The sequence below is a fragment of the Lissotriton helveticus genome, chromosome 4_1 (genome assembly GCF_964261635.1).
Source record: "Lissotriton helveticus chromosome 4_1, aLisHel1.1, whole genome shotgun sequence".
NCBI lineage: Eukaryota > Metazoa > Chordata > Amphibia > Caudata > Salamandridae > Lissotriton > Lissotriton helveticus.
This window is the reverse complement of record NC_136063.1, coordinates 198,802,825-198,821,054: the sequence shown is the minus strand read 5'-3', so window position 1 is coordinate 198,821,054 and position 18,230 is coordinate 198,802,825. Positions and strand designations below refer to the sequence as shown.

The 18,230-nt window shown below is 42.9% G+C and overlaps 1 protein-coding gene across 1 annotated transcript in view; it reads right to left on the bottom strand.

Moving 5' to 3' along the window:
• Positions 1–18,230, bottom strand: part of LOC144827102 (uncharacterized) — a 466,306-nt gene that overhangs the window by 408,931 nt on the left and 39,145 nt on the right. The window contains exon 2 of the mRNA XM_078685542.1: positions 17,919–18,020. Coding sequence (XP_078541668.1) covers positions 17,919–18,020 — 102 coding nt within the window. The remainder of the gene's footprint in view (positions 1–17,918; positions 18,021–18,230) is intronic.

Here is an 18,230-nt window from a genome sequence, read left to right as displayed (position 1 = left end):
TACCGACACCTTAACACATGTTGCAAAACCTTTGCAGTGCAAAACTCACACAGTGCTGCACTAATGAATAACATAGTGCGCAAAAAATACAAAACAACCTTGGACATCTCCAATGGATTCTTTTGTCAAAACATAGCACCAGAGAGCAGATATTTAACTGCATTCTCAGTAAATGGCACTCAAAAGCAATTCTGTCGGTTAGCCCAGGGGTACAAGAACAGCCCGGGGGTATTCTCAGCGAGAGTAACAGAATTACTACAACTATATGATGATGAAGCATTATCTTATGTCGATGACATTTACTTAACAGATGATGACTTGGAGACTCACTTGAAAAGGGTGAACACCATAATACTTGGGTTCGCCGCAGAGGGTTACAAATTCAACTTTAAAAAATCCAGAATTGCCCATCTGACAGTCTTGTACGTAGAATATGAATTATCAAGTATAGCCTGGTTGACAATTTTCTAAGAACTAGAAGAATTAAAAAATCTAAAATATGAAAAGACGTATCCTCTGCCAATCGACATTCTGCCTCTACGACATTACGCCTGTGTAATCTATACAGACGGACATGCTCAACCCTCCGTTTGGGGAGAACAAGCATACAACCCCACATGTGAAATTACAAAAGAAGTGTGGCGCGGAGGTAAACTAAGACCTCTATTAACAAAATCACACTCAGTAGAAACTAATTCAGAACAACAAACTGAAATAATAGCATTGAAAATGGCGCTAGATAATGCGGATCGCGAATTCCCGACACTTATAGTGTCAGATTCATATTACTGCGTCAAAGCATATAACAAGGATTTGCAGACATGGATTCAGAACGGTTACAAAGATGACACAGATGCACCAATAAAGCAGAAACTGCTCTGGGAACAAGTAGCTCTTTTGAAAAAAGAACTACCAAAGACTCACGTGACACACTCACTGAGTCATCAACGTGATGGCGTTCACGTTGTGGGGAATTCATTGGCTGAAGCAGCCGCAGCGGCAGCCACTAAACCGGCTCCCGTAGATCGAAAAAAGCGTACATTAAAATACATTGACGGTGAAACATTGCTGGCGGTGAAAACGTCATCAAACGGCGACTGCTCAGCACTACCGATCAACTATCCACTCAATTATACATACATAATCGATGCAAACTCCGTCCCTTTTGCTCGAATCCCTGGAGTGGGGGATAGAGTAATTCCAAACATGGACAGGAGAACCTTGTTAATCGCAGACGCACACATGGGCGAGGGTCTCAGACACCTCAAACTGAAAGATTCTCTGGAAGAATTACAATCACGGTACTGGTGGCCAGGCATGAGCCTGCACTACACCATGTTTGTAAAAAACTGCCCAAACTGCAACAGAGATCGCAGTGGGGAGAGAAGCAGTTTAATACCTCGTCGTATCAAGGCAGATAATATTACCAGCAAAAAGAATGGCTTGCGATTAACATATACAGGCTAGTTTCCACTTATAATGTAGATCACCAGCACTCGGCTGACGTCCGGACTATTATACAAGATTTGCGAGTCTAAATGGCATATACGCTAAGAGCATGCTACGTTCGACCATTGTTTTCACTCAGGCAATCCAGCCTGGGGGGGAAACATGGCCAAATGAGCACAGCCCAGCGGGAATCTTCTCACTTCCTTCCTGAGGGTACGGGATGGTGTAAAGAAAAAACCAAGGCAGAAAGCAATCTATAATGGAAAGGATATTAGGTTCGGGAGCTGGGTGGGTCAAACATCTAATAAGTGTCCAACGTAGTCTAAATAACTTGCCAAGAAATTCTCTGAAGGGATTCAGTCCGTACGAATTATTATTCGGAACTAGGATGTTAATCTCTGACCTTGATAGTCAGACTTCAGTGGTAATAGAAAAAACCTTTGATGTCAAAGACCGTTTGGCTATTTTGCAGGACTTAAACAAAACAAGAAAAGACCTGAGCAACATACAGCCAACAACCACTGAAGAATCACCACCTGTCCCAGCAAGACCTGTCTGGATTCCAAAAGTCGGGGATCTAGTCAGGGAGAAGATCGCGGTAAAGAAGGAATTTGGGCCTTCTTACAGAAAAGCAGTTCCTGTCTTGTCTGTCAACGGGACAAGATCAGTTGTACTACCGCCACTTGCTGGTAAAAAGGAGAACCGAGTTGTATCCATCGACCTGGTAAAACCACAACATGTGGCCGATAACAAACAGTAGGCCAAGTGGACTCCCAATAAGTAGCAGAACACCAAGGTTTGCTACCAGTACAGAGGTCCTAACAAAGAGGCTCATCACATTCGAAACGCCTACAGAAGAACATCAACGACTATGCAACACTGCAATAGAACTAAGACCTCTGAAAACCCAAATAAAAACATTTAGCAGAGACACACCAATCTACAATGAAGTACCAAGTGACAATGCAAGAAACAAAAATCCTGAAGCAATTGGAACAATTGACAGAACTGCATCCGGGTACTTCATCAACTTCGATGATTCCTCTGACGGCTTCAGTGAATCAAAGACACAGCCATCATCAAAATCCTTTAAAGACAAAGCTAAGGAACTTTTGAAACATCTGAAAGAAACATATCTGGTTTCTCCATGGATTGAATTTTGGGTGGGTTTTGGTGCATTTATCCTCATACTTTGGCTCATCATGGTATTTACTTTGGGACGCTTCATTGAGGGAAAATATGCTAAAATGGACACAGCAAGTCAGAACATCAACTTGGTCCTCAAACCACACACATCTTCACACGTCGAGAAAAGAGAACTTTCTTCAGCCAACTTCACAGCCAATCCGATACCTGGTGGGGTAGCCTGGGACAACACTGACTATGAAATTTATGGTCCGGTCGAGATCCTGAAATATCCACACCAAATCAAGATCTCCTTGAGTGACTTTGCAAAACCAAACTCATTTGCTGATGATTGGGACTTCGAAAGTATTAACAACATGATGTCTGACTTAGTAATGTCTGCTAAATTTACAAAACATGATTATTTGCAAGGTTCTACAAATTATGATAGTATGTATTGCTATAACCATTATGGTAACCATTTTTTACATAAATCTGCACAACCTAGAAATGTTTTAAGTTATAATCAATGGGAACATTGTGCTACACCTCCAAAAGGAAGCTCTAGAACCGTGTATGACAAATATTCATATTTTTCAGGTTTTAACATAAGTAATGCTGAAACATTTTATTTTAAATTGTCAAACAAGACAGGGATGAAAACCATGATAACCAACACAAAATTGATATATTCAGATTCATTCTTTGAAAAAATGAATACTTTTGGATTTGATTATTGGGACAAAAATGTTGATTTGAAAAGTGTTTGGGGTACAAAAGAATGGCAAGTACAGGGTATAGAAGCTTTGTTTAGAGCCTGCATGATCCCAGAACAAATGATATTTTTAAATGACACTGTTCAACAAACCACCTGTCTTGGCTTAGCCAAAATCAAAGATTTAATTAAACCGTCTATTCCAAAGCCAACAATGTTTAGCAATAGCTCTAATACAGATGAAGAGATAGACGTAAACCATATATTAAACCAAAACAGAACACATCCTGATTGGAAACAATGGTTGATCTGGCCCACAGATACAAATTACTGTCAAGATAGATTCCTGAATAAAACACAGGGTTTCAAAATGACCAGGCCAGACCCTAGATATCCCCAAAGACATCACCCAGGGATAATAACAACCTACAGTGTGGGCAAATTATGCCTTCAATGGCTACAAACTTCCACACTGCCTGAAATTAAGCAACACCTAACTTTACTTACTGATGGTGCTGACTTGCGTGATTTCATACTGGGACCACGCAAACAGCGTCAAAAGCGTTTCATAGCAGCCTCTGTATATGCAGCATACAATGAGGCCTGGAAGGTTACTCAAATTGAAACAGCAGAGAGAATACGTGAAATTGATCGTATTAATTTGGAAAAATCACTTTCTGTAGTGGACAATGGGTTAATGACTCTGTCCTCCAGAATTTTTTCATTGGACAGCATTGTGTCTTCAGCAATCGATATATTATCGCAAGACTTACTGTTGTTACAACATGGTCAGTCACAATTGCGTTCCATTGTACAGCTTGGCTGGACGTTACAAAATCTGCGTTCAGGCTATGTGCCGTGGCGTTTAATCAACACAACGTCACTATTCCAAATCTTTAACCTTACTGATAGACAAATCGGTATGGCGCAAAAGGGTGCTGATTATACAATCTTGAGCATTGAAAAACTAGAAAGATTACCAATGACAATGTCAGAACGACCTGTCAGTGAATGGATAATCCACGGAATCATAAATATTCCAATCTCAACCTTCAGGTTTCAATACTGCCAAAAATATATACAGGCTGGCATGTACGAGAAATTGGGAAAGGGGTACCTTAAAACAACATGGAACCTGCCCTATTCACATGCATGTGTCAGTAATAAAGGACAGAAAGTGTTTCTTAGTGGCAACAATTGTGCTATGTCACTAAGCGGCACGCTTCTGTGTAACGGAATTAGTTTGCATGGAGCCTGTGAAGGGAATTCATACAACCTTTCATGTCACCAGCAAGGCGCACCTGCAACTGAAATAGAACCATTCTTTCAAAGACTCTATAATGGGAGTTACATTCTTATTGTAGACCGCAGATGTTGCAGTGTTATGCCCGGGACTCCTTATCTAGTCACTACGACGGCGAAGGTCAAGTGCTGTGGACGTTCTTTATTCCCCAGCTCCTTTCCAGACAGGGAGGCAAGGGCATGGCCCAGTTTGAAAATTACTTCTATTCGAATAGACACTTTAAGCAGAATGAAAACAGTGCTTCTTCAGACGCCTACAAGGCTCACGTCATCAAAAGAAACATATGATCTACAAGTCGCAAGGACGACTGCAGAGATACATACATTATTATCAACTAATTCCCCCGTACATTTCGCGGAAATCCTGAGCGAAATCTTAAATATTTCTGATACCACTGGGGTCTCAAAGGTATTCAAGACAGTATTTTCGATGGCATTAACACCATTCAAAGCCATACTGGGTATTTTTCCAGATTTCGTCCATTCGATTTTTGGCGGACTTCCCCTGATCCAGGGACTAATTGCAGGAATCCTATTCCTAGTCCTTATATTTCGCAACATCGAACAGGTACGACCTTCTGTCAGCAATGCGATTCAGAATGTCAATGGAGACAATCATGCGCGCGAATGCATGGTTACCCCTGTTTCCGACTTAGTGGAACTTTCCCATGAAGCTGTTGACAGTTTTTTCGAAAGCCTGAATGATATGATGTTCTCTCCAGAACAGAAATAGAGACTTTTGAGTAAACTCGCACACGGCGTTCCCTGAATTCGGCCTTCAACTTTAAAAATAAAGTCACATGAACAATTTCACTCCAGTTCACGGACAGCAATATTTTTCAGCAAGCCCCTTAAAATATTTTTCTACATATTTTTTCCCGGGACACTGATCTTCTGCTTAAAGTAAGAAACTATTCCTAGAGAACTAAGATTTCTATTTTTAGATACTTTATAAAACTTTAGTTGCCCGCTGGGATGTTCACAAATATTTTATTATGTGATGAGATGGTCTCGAACTTCCTTTCTGTATAGCTATATTAAGAGCCATTTCATGTGTATTTCTCATATACCAATAAGCAATAATGCATACAAATGCGTGTTTACTTTTGCATTTAATTCATAGCTTAAGTGCATACAATATATATGACTGCAATTTTTCAGTATATTTGAAAATTTCGAAATGCATTTATGTATTTTGGGGTGGTAAGGTATACACTATACTCTATAGTATGTTGTACTATGTTATACTATGCATAGATTAGTAGATATGACCATAGTTAGCGTGGAGTGGGTGTCGTGTATTTCTATAGGTTCTGAATCAGTCCCCCTATTCCTGACCCTATTCTGGTTAAACTAACTATCAAGTTAACTAACAGTCAGCCCATGAGGCAAGAAAAGCCCCCATGATGCAGATACCGTTATCTGACGCAGTCACACTACGGCACAGGAACGTGTTATCTGATTAGGTCATAACGCTTGAGATCTAATTAGACAAGCGACATTCCTCCAGCCCCTGATAAGGCATACGACGTTCTCATAACAAATCAAACCTATGAAAACCTGGATAATCCGTGCGGCCATTGTTTTGATTTCACAGAGAACTTTTGCAAAAGAATGTGCTAACGAGCAAGTCGTATGACATCTTTATTGACGTACCTATGTCCATCCTTACGTCAATCTCGGCACCTTTAAGGTATAAATATTGCCGACCTTGCCCTATGCAAACACACGCGTGGTGACAAGACGGAGCAGCCATACTTGCCGAAGCCGAGAGCAGAAGCAGACCCCGCTGGCAGCAGCCCCGCCTTCCTGACGCGCTGAGAGACGCGCTGCTATCTCAAGCCGAGAGACCCAGCACCGGCGCTTTCGGGCAGCCCTCGCAGGCAGCCTGGAATATCGAGAGCAGAGAAAGAGATACCATTCCTCATTCATCCTAAATTCCAGGTACAGAACTGAATAACCCCTCACAGAGAATTCTTTAGTTATTCACTTGGCAAAAACAAACTTAACTTAAACTGTAACTTTCTATTCCCGCCCACGCATTAGACTTAGGTCAGGTACACGGGGTAGGCGTATTTAGAAACACCAGTTGAGTACGTTTAGTCAAATGTATATGTGTATGTAAATATATTTTAATCATTTTAAACATCATATGGCTCAGAAACCATATCAATGTTTTTACAGTATTATTTTATACTATTGCTTTTAATGTATGCACTTTACTTAACTATAAGTATTGCAATAATATCGATCCATTTCTCATGTATGAGAAAAGAGACTGATCAATAAATAACACCTTTTTATTGAACACGCCCGTCTCTTCCTTTTCTCTACATTCTGATGAGACTAAGAATGCACGTACTGACTGAGTAAAATAATTGCCTTATGCTCACACGACTCTCGAGATTGACTCTTGATTAGGGGAGAGCAAAGTTGTCATGTTCTATGGTTGTCAGAAACTAAATCCCTTCTTGTCTAATCAGGGGAGGTAATTCTTTCCTGAACATTCGAGAAAGTTTCTAGCGAACTCTGAGCTTAGCTGGCAAACCCAAAAATTAAGTCTAGTATCGACAGTAGTAGACCTAGTTAACGTCTGGCCTAGGCCTTTACTGCTGTAGGTACTATTCCAATGCGCAGAGCCTATTGGGAAGATAGGAACTACACTACAAAACATCCACATTTTTCATTATATATTCGGGCAGGAATGGAGTATTGATTGATGCACGTTTGTACAAATACATAGCCCTAAATGTGCAAAAAAATTGACATTTATTTCGGTGCCCAAAGACAGGAAGAGTTACATGTAATGCCGTTATTTGTTAAAAAAAAAAAAAAGAAAAGAGCTCGGCACCGAGGTGTGCAAAGACCCGTCAGTGAAAGGGTTAAGTTCACTGAAATACAAGTTACCAGCTGCTGTTGTTTTCATAGCAGCAGGATGGATGCCATGGTGTTCAGAAATGTGCCCACTTGCTTCACCTGAGCATCCTCACCGCATCCTCACAGAGATGGCCAATAAAAACACAGCTTTTGTTGCCTTGATTTACAGCCCCCATTCCCGTCAATGGTGGTCATTAACTATTCACGTTGAGGGGACGCTTTGCACACCGAATGTTATTTGCATTGTTTCTCAGCAGAAATAGCAGAACAGCGTCTAAGACGAAGAGGCCCCCGGGGCAATAACTCCATTGAAAGGTCACCAGCAAAAGCAGGCTGCTCGGTCCTGTTAAAAAGAGCTCCCACATCTCCTGTTGACCTTTTTTTGCGGGCTGGGGACCTTTAATTTGCATTCCCATCACTCCTCAGCCAGGAGAGTGGAGACCGGCCTCTCTATGGTAACCGTGCCTGCAACTAACAGTGTTATTGTTCGGGAGACGCCGCTGCGTTTTTTTGTGTTTTTTTGTGCAAAACCTAATTTTGATGTTCTCGGGCAATTTATTAAATCACTCAAGAGTGCAGCCTGGTGGTTTCTTATTCTGCTGCTAACTTTGCGTACACTTTATTGTTGTGTCTCAGCTCAAAGCACTTAGGGTGCATCACAGATAAACCAGAAGAAAAGCCTTACACAATAAAAATAGCAATAGTTTCTTTGTACAAATTATATGGCTTTTAAAGAAAATATCACTGTGGAAACTCTAGGCAATCAGTTGTATGTGGGTTTTACAACCGGATGCTGTGTTTGTGTTTATAAGCAATGAACTCTGTATGGGTAATTCTCATGGCTGCCAAGGTTTGAGAATGTGTATGTGTGAAATTTTCATGATTTCAGTGTACCCATGAGTGGCATTTAGGGCCTTATTTATGAGCCCTAGCAACACATTTACGCCGCCGTTGGGTCGAGTCAGATGTGTCACTTCGTAAACTCCTGCGCTACATTTTACCTGCGTCAGGTATAATGGATGCAGGGTGGGCGTTCCCCCGCAAGCAAGGGTTGTAGGAGTGGCACAGTGAAATCTATGAGATTTCACTGCCCCACTTCTAGGACGCCAATGCATAACATTGGACATAACATAATGATATTATATAGCAAAACATTATGGTCTCTTTTGGTTGATTAGTTCGAAGATAAGTCCAAACAACATCCAAGGGCCCCAGCCACTAGCCCTGTTCCCATGGTTGCGCTACATGGGGGAGAGCAAGCCAGGCTGTAGTCAACATACCCCAATATGGCCGCCATACTATCACCATTCCCCGCACCGCCAGCTCAAGGCGTCCCAAAGACTGGAGAGTCAGCAGCAGCCCATCCCCGAAGTTGGCCCCGGCTCAAGTTCATCCCTTTCCTGTGGGACGGGGACTCGCCTCTCCCCAGGGGGGAACAGGGAGAATAGGGGAAGCAGTGCTGGTGGCCGTCTACAGGCACTCAGCTGGCAGCAGAGCACCATTTTCATACAGCTGCTGAGCAAGCTGTTTCATGTTTTAGTGAGTTTGTTTTTGTATAATTACACCGATGACCACAAGTCAGTCGTGCCATCGATGTAATGTTTCCTCCGGTGGAATGAGCGGGGCACATAGCTGGCAGAAACATGGTGATCCACCTGACTTCAAATACAGCAGGGGGATTGTCAGATTGGCTGACAGAGCACTCTGCCGAGTTTATGTCAAACTACCCTCTCTGCCAAACACTAAATAACCCACTAAAATCATTGAGCCCAATTCACAAAACTAATCTGTGAGAAAGTGGCTCTATATATACTAGACCAGAATAAGTTGCAGGGTGTATTGAGTCCACAAACCCCAGAGGTATAGCAGAGGTTATAGCCAGGTGTGACCTTACACTCTAAAGTGGTAGCTTGGTCGAGCAGTAAGGCAGTACCAGAGGACAGTGTAAAGCATTTGTTGTACACACTCAGTCAGCAAAAGGTTCACACACTCAAAGACTGAACTAAATTGTTTTTATATCCAAGATATAGATGTTTTATTTCTAGAACTAACAGGTATCAAAATATTCTGCTCTCAATTTGAGAGGTCTCACATGAGTACTTTGCAGAAAGGCAATAAACTTTGTGAACACAATAGATACAGGGGTTGCAGTAGGCAACACATTTTCTAAACACACTTTAGCATTGAGCTCAATGGGTTCTCATCATATAAGTACAGTTGATTACTTTGTAGATTAGGTAGTTCCAGGACTGGATCCTAGATTCAGTCCTAGGGTCTAAGCTGAAAACAATTCAGTATAAACGTTTTAGTTATTGTAGTGATTTTTCAGGAATATAAAGCTGTTTTAAAAGTTCATACTTAGAAACTTTTCAATGAAAATCTGGCAATGTTATCCAATGGGAGACAATTCAGGTTGCAGGTAAAGTACGATCTTGTTACTTTTGTAATCCAGTACTGAGCTAGTAGGTCCAACACTGGGGTCTCAACTTCAAAGAGGTAAGTAATTACATTTCAGTATTTCGTATGATTTTTAAAGAATATTTAAAGTTTTCAAAAGTAGACACTTAGAAGAAATTTCATAGAAATGCAGACAATGGATTCTTATGGAGAAAATACAAGTTACTAGTAAACCCGGTAAGGATTACTTTTGCGATTCAGTACTGGGCCACAAGGTACAGTACTGGCTTCTCTCCTGATCACAGGTGAGTACTTCGGGATTCCGAATTCTGGTGATTTTACATGAATATTTTGAGTTTCCAAAACTTCACACACACAAGATTTTTCGAGTCAAGCCAGTCAATGTTATCCAATGGCAGGTAAGTGAGTTACCGGTTTCCAGGTGAGTACTCGACTGGTGAAGTTAAGGTCCTGGGCATTGACTCAGGGGTCCCCCAGGATCAGGTAGGTACAGTTGGTTCACCCTCAGCGGCACAGGGGCGGCCAGGTGCAGAGGTAGTTAAGCCCAATGTTATCCAATGAGGGGCAGGGGGCCTCTGGTTTATGGCTGCTGGCTAGCAGGCCACGCGGCTGTGGGACCTGGGCTCCTGGTCACTTGCTTAGGGCAAAGGGGAAAGTAGAATAGGACAAAAGTGGCATGGCCAGCGGCACTCGGGCGGCGGGGTGCAGGGTGCTTTTGAGCCGTCAGGCGCTCAATGTTATTCAATGGGAAAGGTAAAAGATGAACAAAGGCTGCAGGCTCGGGGACGGAGACTCTTCAGGGGTGACCACCACTTCGGGAGGTAAGTTGGGATCTTGGAGCACAGGTAGGTACCCCAAAGGTAGGCGCAGGGGGTTGCAGGGCGTGGGTGCAGGGGTGTCTTTGGGCGTAGAAAAAGCTTACCCTCAGCTAGTCGCGGTTGGGGGGGCCCCTGGTTCTGAGTCTGCAAGCATCGTCTGGTTCGTCGAGGAGGGTCTTTGGGCACTGGACTTTGGGTCCCAGTCGCCGGGGGACGTCCTTGTGGTCTTGGATCACTCGGGCACGGGCCAGGCTTGGTGGGTGCAGAGTGGGCTATTCCGGAGCTTCCTGGCTGGCACCAGGGGGTGTTGTTGCAGCAGAGCCTCTGCTGATGGGAGTCCCAATCTTCGAGAGGGTCAAGACAGGCAGGTTCTCTGGGTGTCCCAAGGTTGCTGTGCGCAGGAGTCACCGGGATTAGGCAGGAGCATGTTCCAGGATCAAAAGGCTGGTAGGGCTGGGGCCAAGTCAGTTGGGGTCATCCTGTTGTTAGCAGCTGCACGGCAGGTATTCTTCTTCTTGATCTTCTTTCTTCTTTTCTTAACGGGATCTGAGGAAGGAAGGTTCAGGGAGCCCCTAAATACTGAATTTAGGAGTGTTACAGGTAGGGCAAGGGCAGGGACCAATAGGTCCCTGTCCTGGGGTGGGTACACCCCCTAGCCTGCTCCTCTCATGTGGGAGGGGGGCAGGAGCCTAGCTGTGATTGGGCAGGGCCCCCCATCTTCAAGATGGCCGGAGCCCGGGGTCGTGCTTCACCTCGTCTCCCCCACCTGAGGGGTGGGGTTGGCACAGGCTGGCACACTCCCCTTCCTGACATAGTTTTTCCCACCAGTCTTCCTGCCAGAGTGGGGGTCAGGACTGGTAGGGGCCAGTTACTGGGTACAGCAAATGATCTGGAGAAGCTCACAGAGGCGGCAGGCCTTTGAAGCTTCCCCTTGACCATCCTGGGGGAGGAGACCTAGCACCTCGCCCAGGATGTGCATTGTTGCAGGCTTAGGAGAGCGGGGGGCTCTCCACCCAGGGGTACAGCAACATGTCTGCTGTGTGTCAGCCTAGGCAGCCTCTCAGTCCAGACGTGGATTGTGGTTAGGTTTCGGGGGGCATCTCTAAGATGCTCTCTGTGATGCATTTTTCATTAAATCCCACACTGGTATCAATGTGGATTTAATGTGCTGAGTAATTTGATACTAAACTTGTACGTCTTCAGTGTAGCCATTATGGTGCTTTGGAGTTCGTAATGTCGACCTCCCAGCACCATATACTCTTAATGGCATCACTGCCCTTACAGTGCCCAGGAATGGCGCTGGGTACTGTAGGGGCACAGGGCTCATACACCTGTGCCCACACCACTGGCATAGGGCACCCAGCTAGAGGGGTGACTGATGTATGTCAGTAGACAACAACAAGGGTTTGGCTTAAGTGCAGTAAGGCTACACCAACTATGTAATCAACAAAACAATTGCCAGTACTGCTCAGTTAGTTGAGACCTGTAACAAAATGAGCACATAATCTCTCATTTCTATAGACCACTCTTTCAGTCCAGAATTCAATCTCAAAATTTTTTTTTTTTTTTACCATTGGTTAGAATTCATTTTTATATATTGCAAGAAGACTTAGAAATTTGGCTTTGTCACTCAGTCCAAAATATCCTTCATTAATACATAGGAGGGGGAGGAAGACTCCTAATACTAAAATCTATGTGTGAGTATTTACAAGAACGTGATACAAAAGTGAAATTAGGAATATGAACTAGCAAACATACTATTCCGCTCAGAGTAGTGCAGCAACTTCATACAACGTTTCATTCACAACCAACATACATGAGTAAAAAGACTCAGAAAGAAAAAAAAAGGGTGAAAAGTGGGTGTGAGAATGATGTCCCTGCACTGATTCTATTTTTATCGGGCAGGTGACAAAAAACCACAAAGACGAAATTCAAGATTGCTTTTTTTGTTACAATCTACTATTAAGCCATCATACAATTTTAACATTAACCAATGTTTCAAATGAATGGCCTAAATAAAGAGAAAGGTCGACGCGTTTCGAATCCCCAAGAATAGTGGGATTCTCCTCAGGACCATATGTGCAATCAATCTGATCGGCTTCTGATGTCTTCTTTAAAGAGGAATAGATCGGCAAAAATCACTTCTTAATTGGCCTCCATGGGCAATGGCATACTGATTTTTTCTTAATCCGACGGAATTGAAAGTTTCATTTGAGCCTTATTATCGTATCTTTAGTTTAAGACGTGGAGTCTCCCTGTGGCATTGATTGAATCCCAAAACGCCGAAACGCGTCGACCTTTTTCTTCATTTAGGCCAATCATTTGAAACACTGGTTCCTATTCCTAATTTCACTTTTGTATCACGTTCTTGTAAATACTCACACATAGATTTTAGTATTAGGAGTCTTCCTCCCCCTCCTATGTATTAATGAAGGATATTTTGGACAGAGTGACAAAGCCAAATATTCTAAGTCTTCTTGCAATATATAAAAATGAATTCGAACCAATGGTAAAAACAAAATAAAAAATGTTTTTGAGATTGAATTTGGAATTGAAAGAGTGGTCTATAGAAATGAGAGATTAGGTGCTCATTTTGTTACAGGTATCAACTAACATCAGTACTGGCAATTGTTTTGTTGATGTATGTCAGGGCAGTGGGTTTGTGGGCATGGCACACAGGGATGTGCGCCATGTCGACTCTTTGTTTAGTTTTGTACTTAGGCATTCAGCCTGCAAAGGCAGTGTGTGGGTGCCAGTGTACAGGGCCCCTAAGGGTGGCACAAGAAGTGCTACAGTCCTTAGGGGTCTTCTCTGGTCACCATGCCCTGGGTACCTAGGGTACCATTTACTAGGGGTTGACAGGTGGCCAGAGAAGCCAATTGGGTTTTAGTTTCAACACAGTTTTTGGGAAGGAACACAGGCCCTGGGTACCTGGTTGGCAGGAGCCCAGGGCACACTCAGTCAAAGCACATCAGCAGTCAGAAAATAAGTGGGGGCATACCAATGCAAGAAAGATGGCACTTTCTCACATAATCTGAGATAAAATCCTAACTTTACGACTTTCGGTATTCACAAAGGGCGTTTAGTAGTAAAGTTAGGATTTTGTCTCAGTTAAACTCAAGTTTGACTTAAGTTAAACATAAGACCAAAACTTACGTTTAACTGAGACAAAATCCTAACTTTACGGCTTTTGGTATTCACAAAGGGCCGTTAGGAGTAGTAAAGTTATGATTTTGTCTCAGTTAAACTTAAGTTTTGGTTTTAAGATCAACTTAAGAAAAACTTTAGTTTAACTGAGACAAAATCCTAACTTTTCTACTCTTAAATGAGCTTTGTGAATACCGAAAGTCGTAAAGTTAGGATTTTGTCTCAGATTGCTTTTGTGAATCAGGCCCATTGTCATTGGTACACTAAGCTATTTTGACCACATCCTCTTCATGCACAACATACAATACTGTTTGAGTTCTCCATTTGCCATGTACTAGAGTCCACAATGCAGCAGTCACATCCCGCATCCAGTTGGGGGTGCTGTTGGGGGAAGCAATAGCAAGCCTATATCTCTGAGACTTGATGAGCCTGTTGTGCACTGAGCACAAGAACTGTGTTTCTTTGTGGAGACATGTATTGAGAGCCTAGAATATGTCCCTTGCAAACAAAGTAATGTGTTCACCACAAGGCTACAGAAAACCAGGCCACCAGAAATTGAGTCAATGCCACCTACAAGGTATCCACAAACACCAAAAGAGGGCGGAGTATTTCCTTATCTCAGGTCCCGCAGGTGACACAAACTGTGCTAGTATTGACAACAGAAACTCCTTGCTTACTGCACATACAAAAGAAATTCACAAAAATCCTGCAATATCACAAGTCAAAATGCAATAGTTAAGTTGTGTTTTTCTTCTGTAGTGGCTGTTGTGTCTAGCATTGCTCAGGATAGTTATGTAGTATTTATTCTACGATGGCTTGTCCTCTTACAGTGACCAACTACACTGTCTTGGTTTCTTCTGTACTTGTATTCCCCCTTAAAACCGATTACATTGCAATATGCATTTGGATTGTGGTACCCTATAAACACCCATGCTTACTTACTAACTCAATCAATCATTCACACCCTGCCTTAAGGAATCACTTACACGTTTACTAACATGCTCGTTCAGTTGTATGTGTTCACCCACATAATCAATCATTCATATATTCACTAATGTATTTATACACTGACTATGCACTTAAATTGATCATATATACTCAGTCCTACCCATCGTCCGGAATATTCACCCTTATTCAATCAGATGTTCACGTAATCTTACTAATTCACATACTAATTTGTTAATGATGTATTCTTACCTATGGAGTCATTGATTCAACACTGCCCTGCTCGGCCACTTGCTCATTTAGTAACTCACTCCTTTAATTACTCACTTATTCACTTACTTATATATTCATTCTTTCAGCTACTCACTCACTTAAATGTAATGAAACCCTTTGCTTACTAATTCTCTACCTATTTTACTAATCATATATGATTACTTATTTGGCAGTTTACTCATTTGGGGGCATATGTAGGTAGCCGTTTGCGATTCGCAAATGCCGAAATTCGGCGAATTTCGGCGTTTGCGAATTGCAAACGGCGTTTTGAGATGTAGGTGCATATTAGCAAAATAAGGAATCGCAAAAGTTGCGATTCCTTATTTTGCTCAAGCATTTAGGGAATCGCAATTTTGCGATTCCTTAAATGTTATGTAGGAGTCAATAAAAAATGCGATTGAGGCTTAAGGAATCGCAAAATACTCCCTACTCCAAGTAGATGGTATTTTGCGATTTCCTTTAAAAAATGCATTTTTAAAAAAAATTCAAAGTGCCATTTGGCGCACAGACATGCCCTTAGGGCATGTCTGTGCGCCACATGTACTTACTGGCACATTCCCGGGGTGCAACAGGTGTCCTTTGGACACCCTGGCACCCTTGGAATTCCGATTCTCAAATTGCGATTTTCTCATAGAAAATCGCAATTTGAGAATGTATCCCCCTTCATTCCTATGGGCCTCTTGGCCCATAGGAATAAATGGGACACTCATTCCTTAATTGTGATTCGCAATTTGTTAATCTCAAATAAGGAATATTAGGTAATCGCAAAAAAATTGCGAATTATTACCTAAATTCCATTTTGCGATTCTCAAATAGCGATTCCTTAAAAATCGCTATTTCAGAATCGCAAAATTGAGATTACCTACATATGCCCCTTACTGTTTAATTCATTCGGAGAGTGAATTACATTCCATGTAGTTACTCACAGACATATTAATTTACGCACCTGCTCAGACATTGGCTCACTCATTTACATCATCAGCCACCTAATTCTACATTTGCGTATTCTCTCCATCAATCCAACACATTTACATGCTTTTTAACTCACTTCCTGTTCACTTAAACACCTATGAACCAATCCTGTTCACGTGAGAGATCCTTCCTCTCTTGGGAGTGCTTTCTGCTGCAGAGTCACAGAAATGTATCATAGTGCTGGGAGAGTTGACCAGCTCCCATTGATGCCCAAATTCTAGCAGCAACACTACCCTCCTTCAAGGGCAGCTCCTCCACTAGGGTGGAGGAGTGTATCCCCCACTGCTTTCTCGCAGTACGAGAAAGCCAAAACATAAAATGGTAATATCTTTTAGTTATTACCATTTTATGTTTGCTTTTCGCATTGCAGGTGGGCAGGTGGGCGGGGCTGCTCTGCTCTTTGAGCAGGGATGGTTAGGATTTGTTTGCCCACTCCTGAGTGCGCGAAGACTGTTTGGTCGGTCCTCTCGGGCTGCCCAAAGCAGTCATGCGCACTCTGGCCTTCTCTGTGCAGGCTGAATCGCAGCCTGCATGGAGAACATGCCCATCCCACTAGCCCCTGGCTGGGCGTCGGCCTGACTAAACACAATGCTGCCATTGCAGCTTTGTGATTGGCTTAGGGGAGGGAGCCTGGCTGCCTGCTTACTGTTCCTATCGGAGGCAGGAGAGCAGGAGCAGAGAAGACGCGGGACCAAACGGAGAGGTAAGTTTAATTAAAAAATGTGTTTTACATTTCACCGCAACACCCCTCTTGATCCCCCGCTACCCCCACTACAAATCCCATGACCCCCCTCGACCCCTCACGCCCACCCTACCACCCGTGAGCCATGCCAGCTGCTAGTGCCCTCATGGCTAGCATAAGGCCCAATAAAGAAAAATGCCCAACTATCCATATAAAAGGAATAAAAACAGGCGCAACCTGCAAAATGAGGACACAGAGCAAAAAAGATGCAACCTTCTATTTGGTGATTGAACTATCTACTGTTTTTATGTGACCCGGATATACTGACATTACAAACTAATGACATCCTATAAAAGATCACAGAATTGAATAATATGGTGAAATCCAGCAAATATGAGGCCATTCAACATGGTGGTGTTGTGTCATGCCTCTGACTTATAGTTTTCTTTGTGCTTTGCCTAAGAGAATACTGGGCAAGTTAATATGGTACCGTGGTTTTGTGGTGCACTGAAGCTCACGTTGGCAGATCGGTGGGGTGCTGAGTTGAAGCACCCCACTCACTCCATAGACATGACAGCATGAACCCATGCCCCAACAGGAATTTTGTTTTTTAATTGTCCCAGACACAGAGAGACAATCTCCAAAGTGGATCGATAGCAGCAGTATGGCGCTGCTCCTGGCTGTTAACAAACAACTAAAAGGAGGGACGAAGAAGAAGGATTACACATCAGAAAGTAAGTCTTTCTAAAGGACAATCCAAATTACCTAAAAAATCCAAAAGGCAGTGAGCATGTCTCGAGAGACTGCGCATGCGCGCTGCCTAGGCTCAACCTAAAAAAGGTTTGTTGGACCCTCCCCTCTAAATGGCACATGATCAGAGGCACTTAGAGTGAAGGCTCTGTCAGGCTATTTGTCCAAGGTATGTTCTCATGCCTGCCCCAGGGATACCATCTGTGAAAACATGGCAGTCAGATGGACACTGAACAGACCGGGTAGACCGTTGGTTCAGCAAGAAGGGTACCCCTCTACATTTTAACATTTTTGGCAGAGTACCCTGTCTATCAAACACTAAAGGAGGCCCTATAGTTCCTTTAAGTTTCAGCCTGTACACTAAATATCATCTCTTTGAAGTATCTGGTCTTGCAATCACAATTCCTCTATAGTCAATAGCACTGACTCAATGTTCGTTCATTACCTTGGTGCGGTCACAGAGGCTGGCTCCCAACTCAAGAAGCTTTTCCACGATAGACAGCCGGTTCTCTCTCACTGCAATCATCAAGGGGGTCAAACCAGACTCCTGAGGGCGAAATGGAACACGTTAAATATCAGCAGGTCATATGGCAATTTACAATACCTGGTTTTTAGCTGGCAATGTTAATTGTGAGTAGAACTAACCCTCAAATGACTGTCATTATTGCTTTAATTGGAACGGCTCAATTGTAAAAATGCATGGCGGTAAACAGGTGCAACCTTCACCGAGCTGGTACATTGAGTCTCATCATGAATC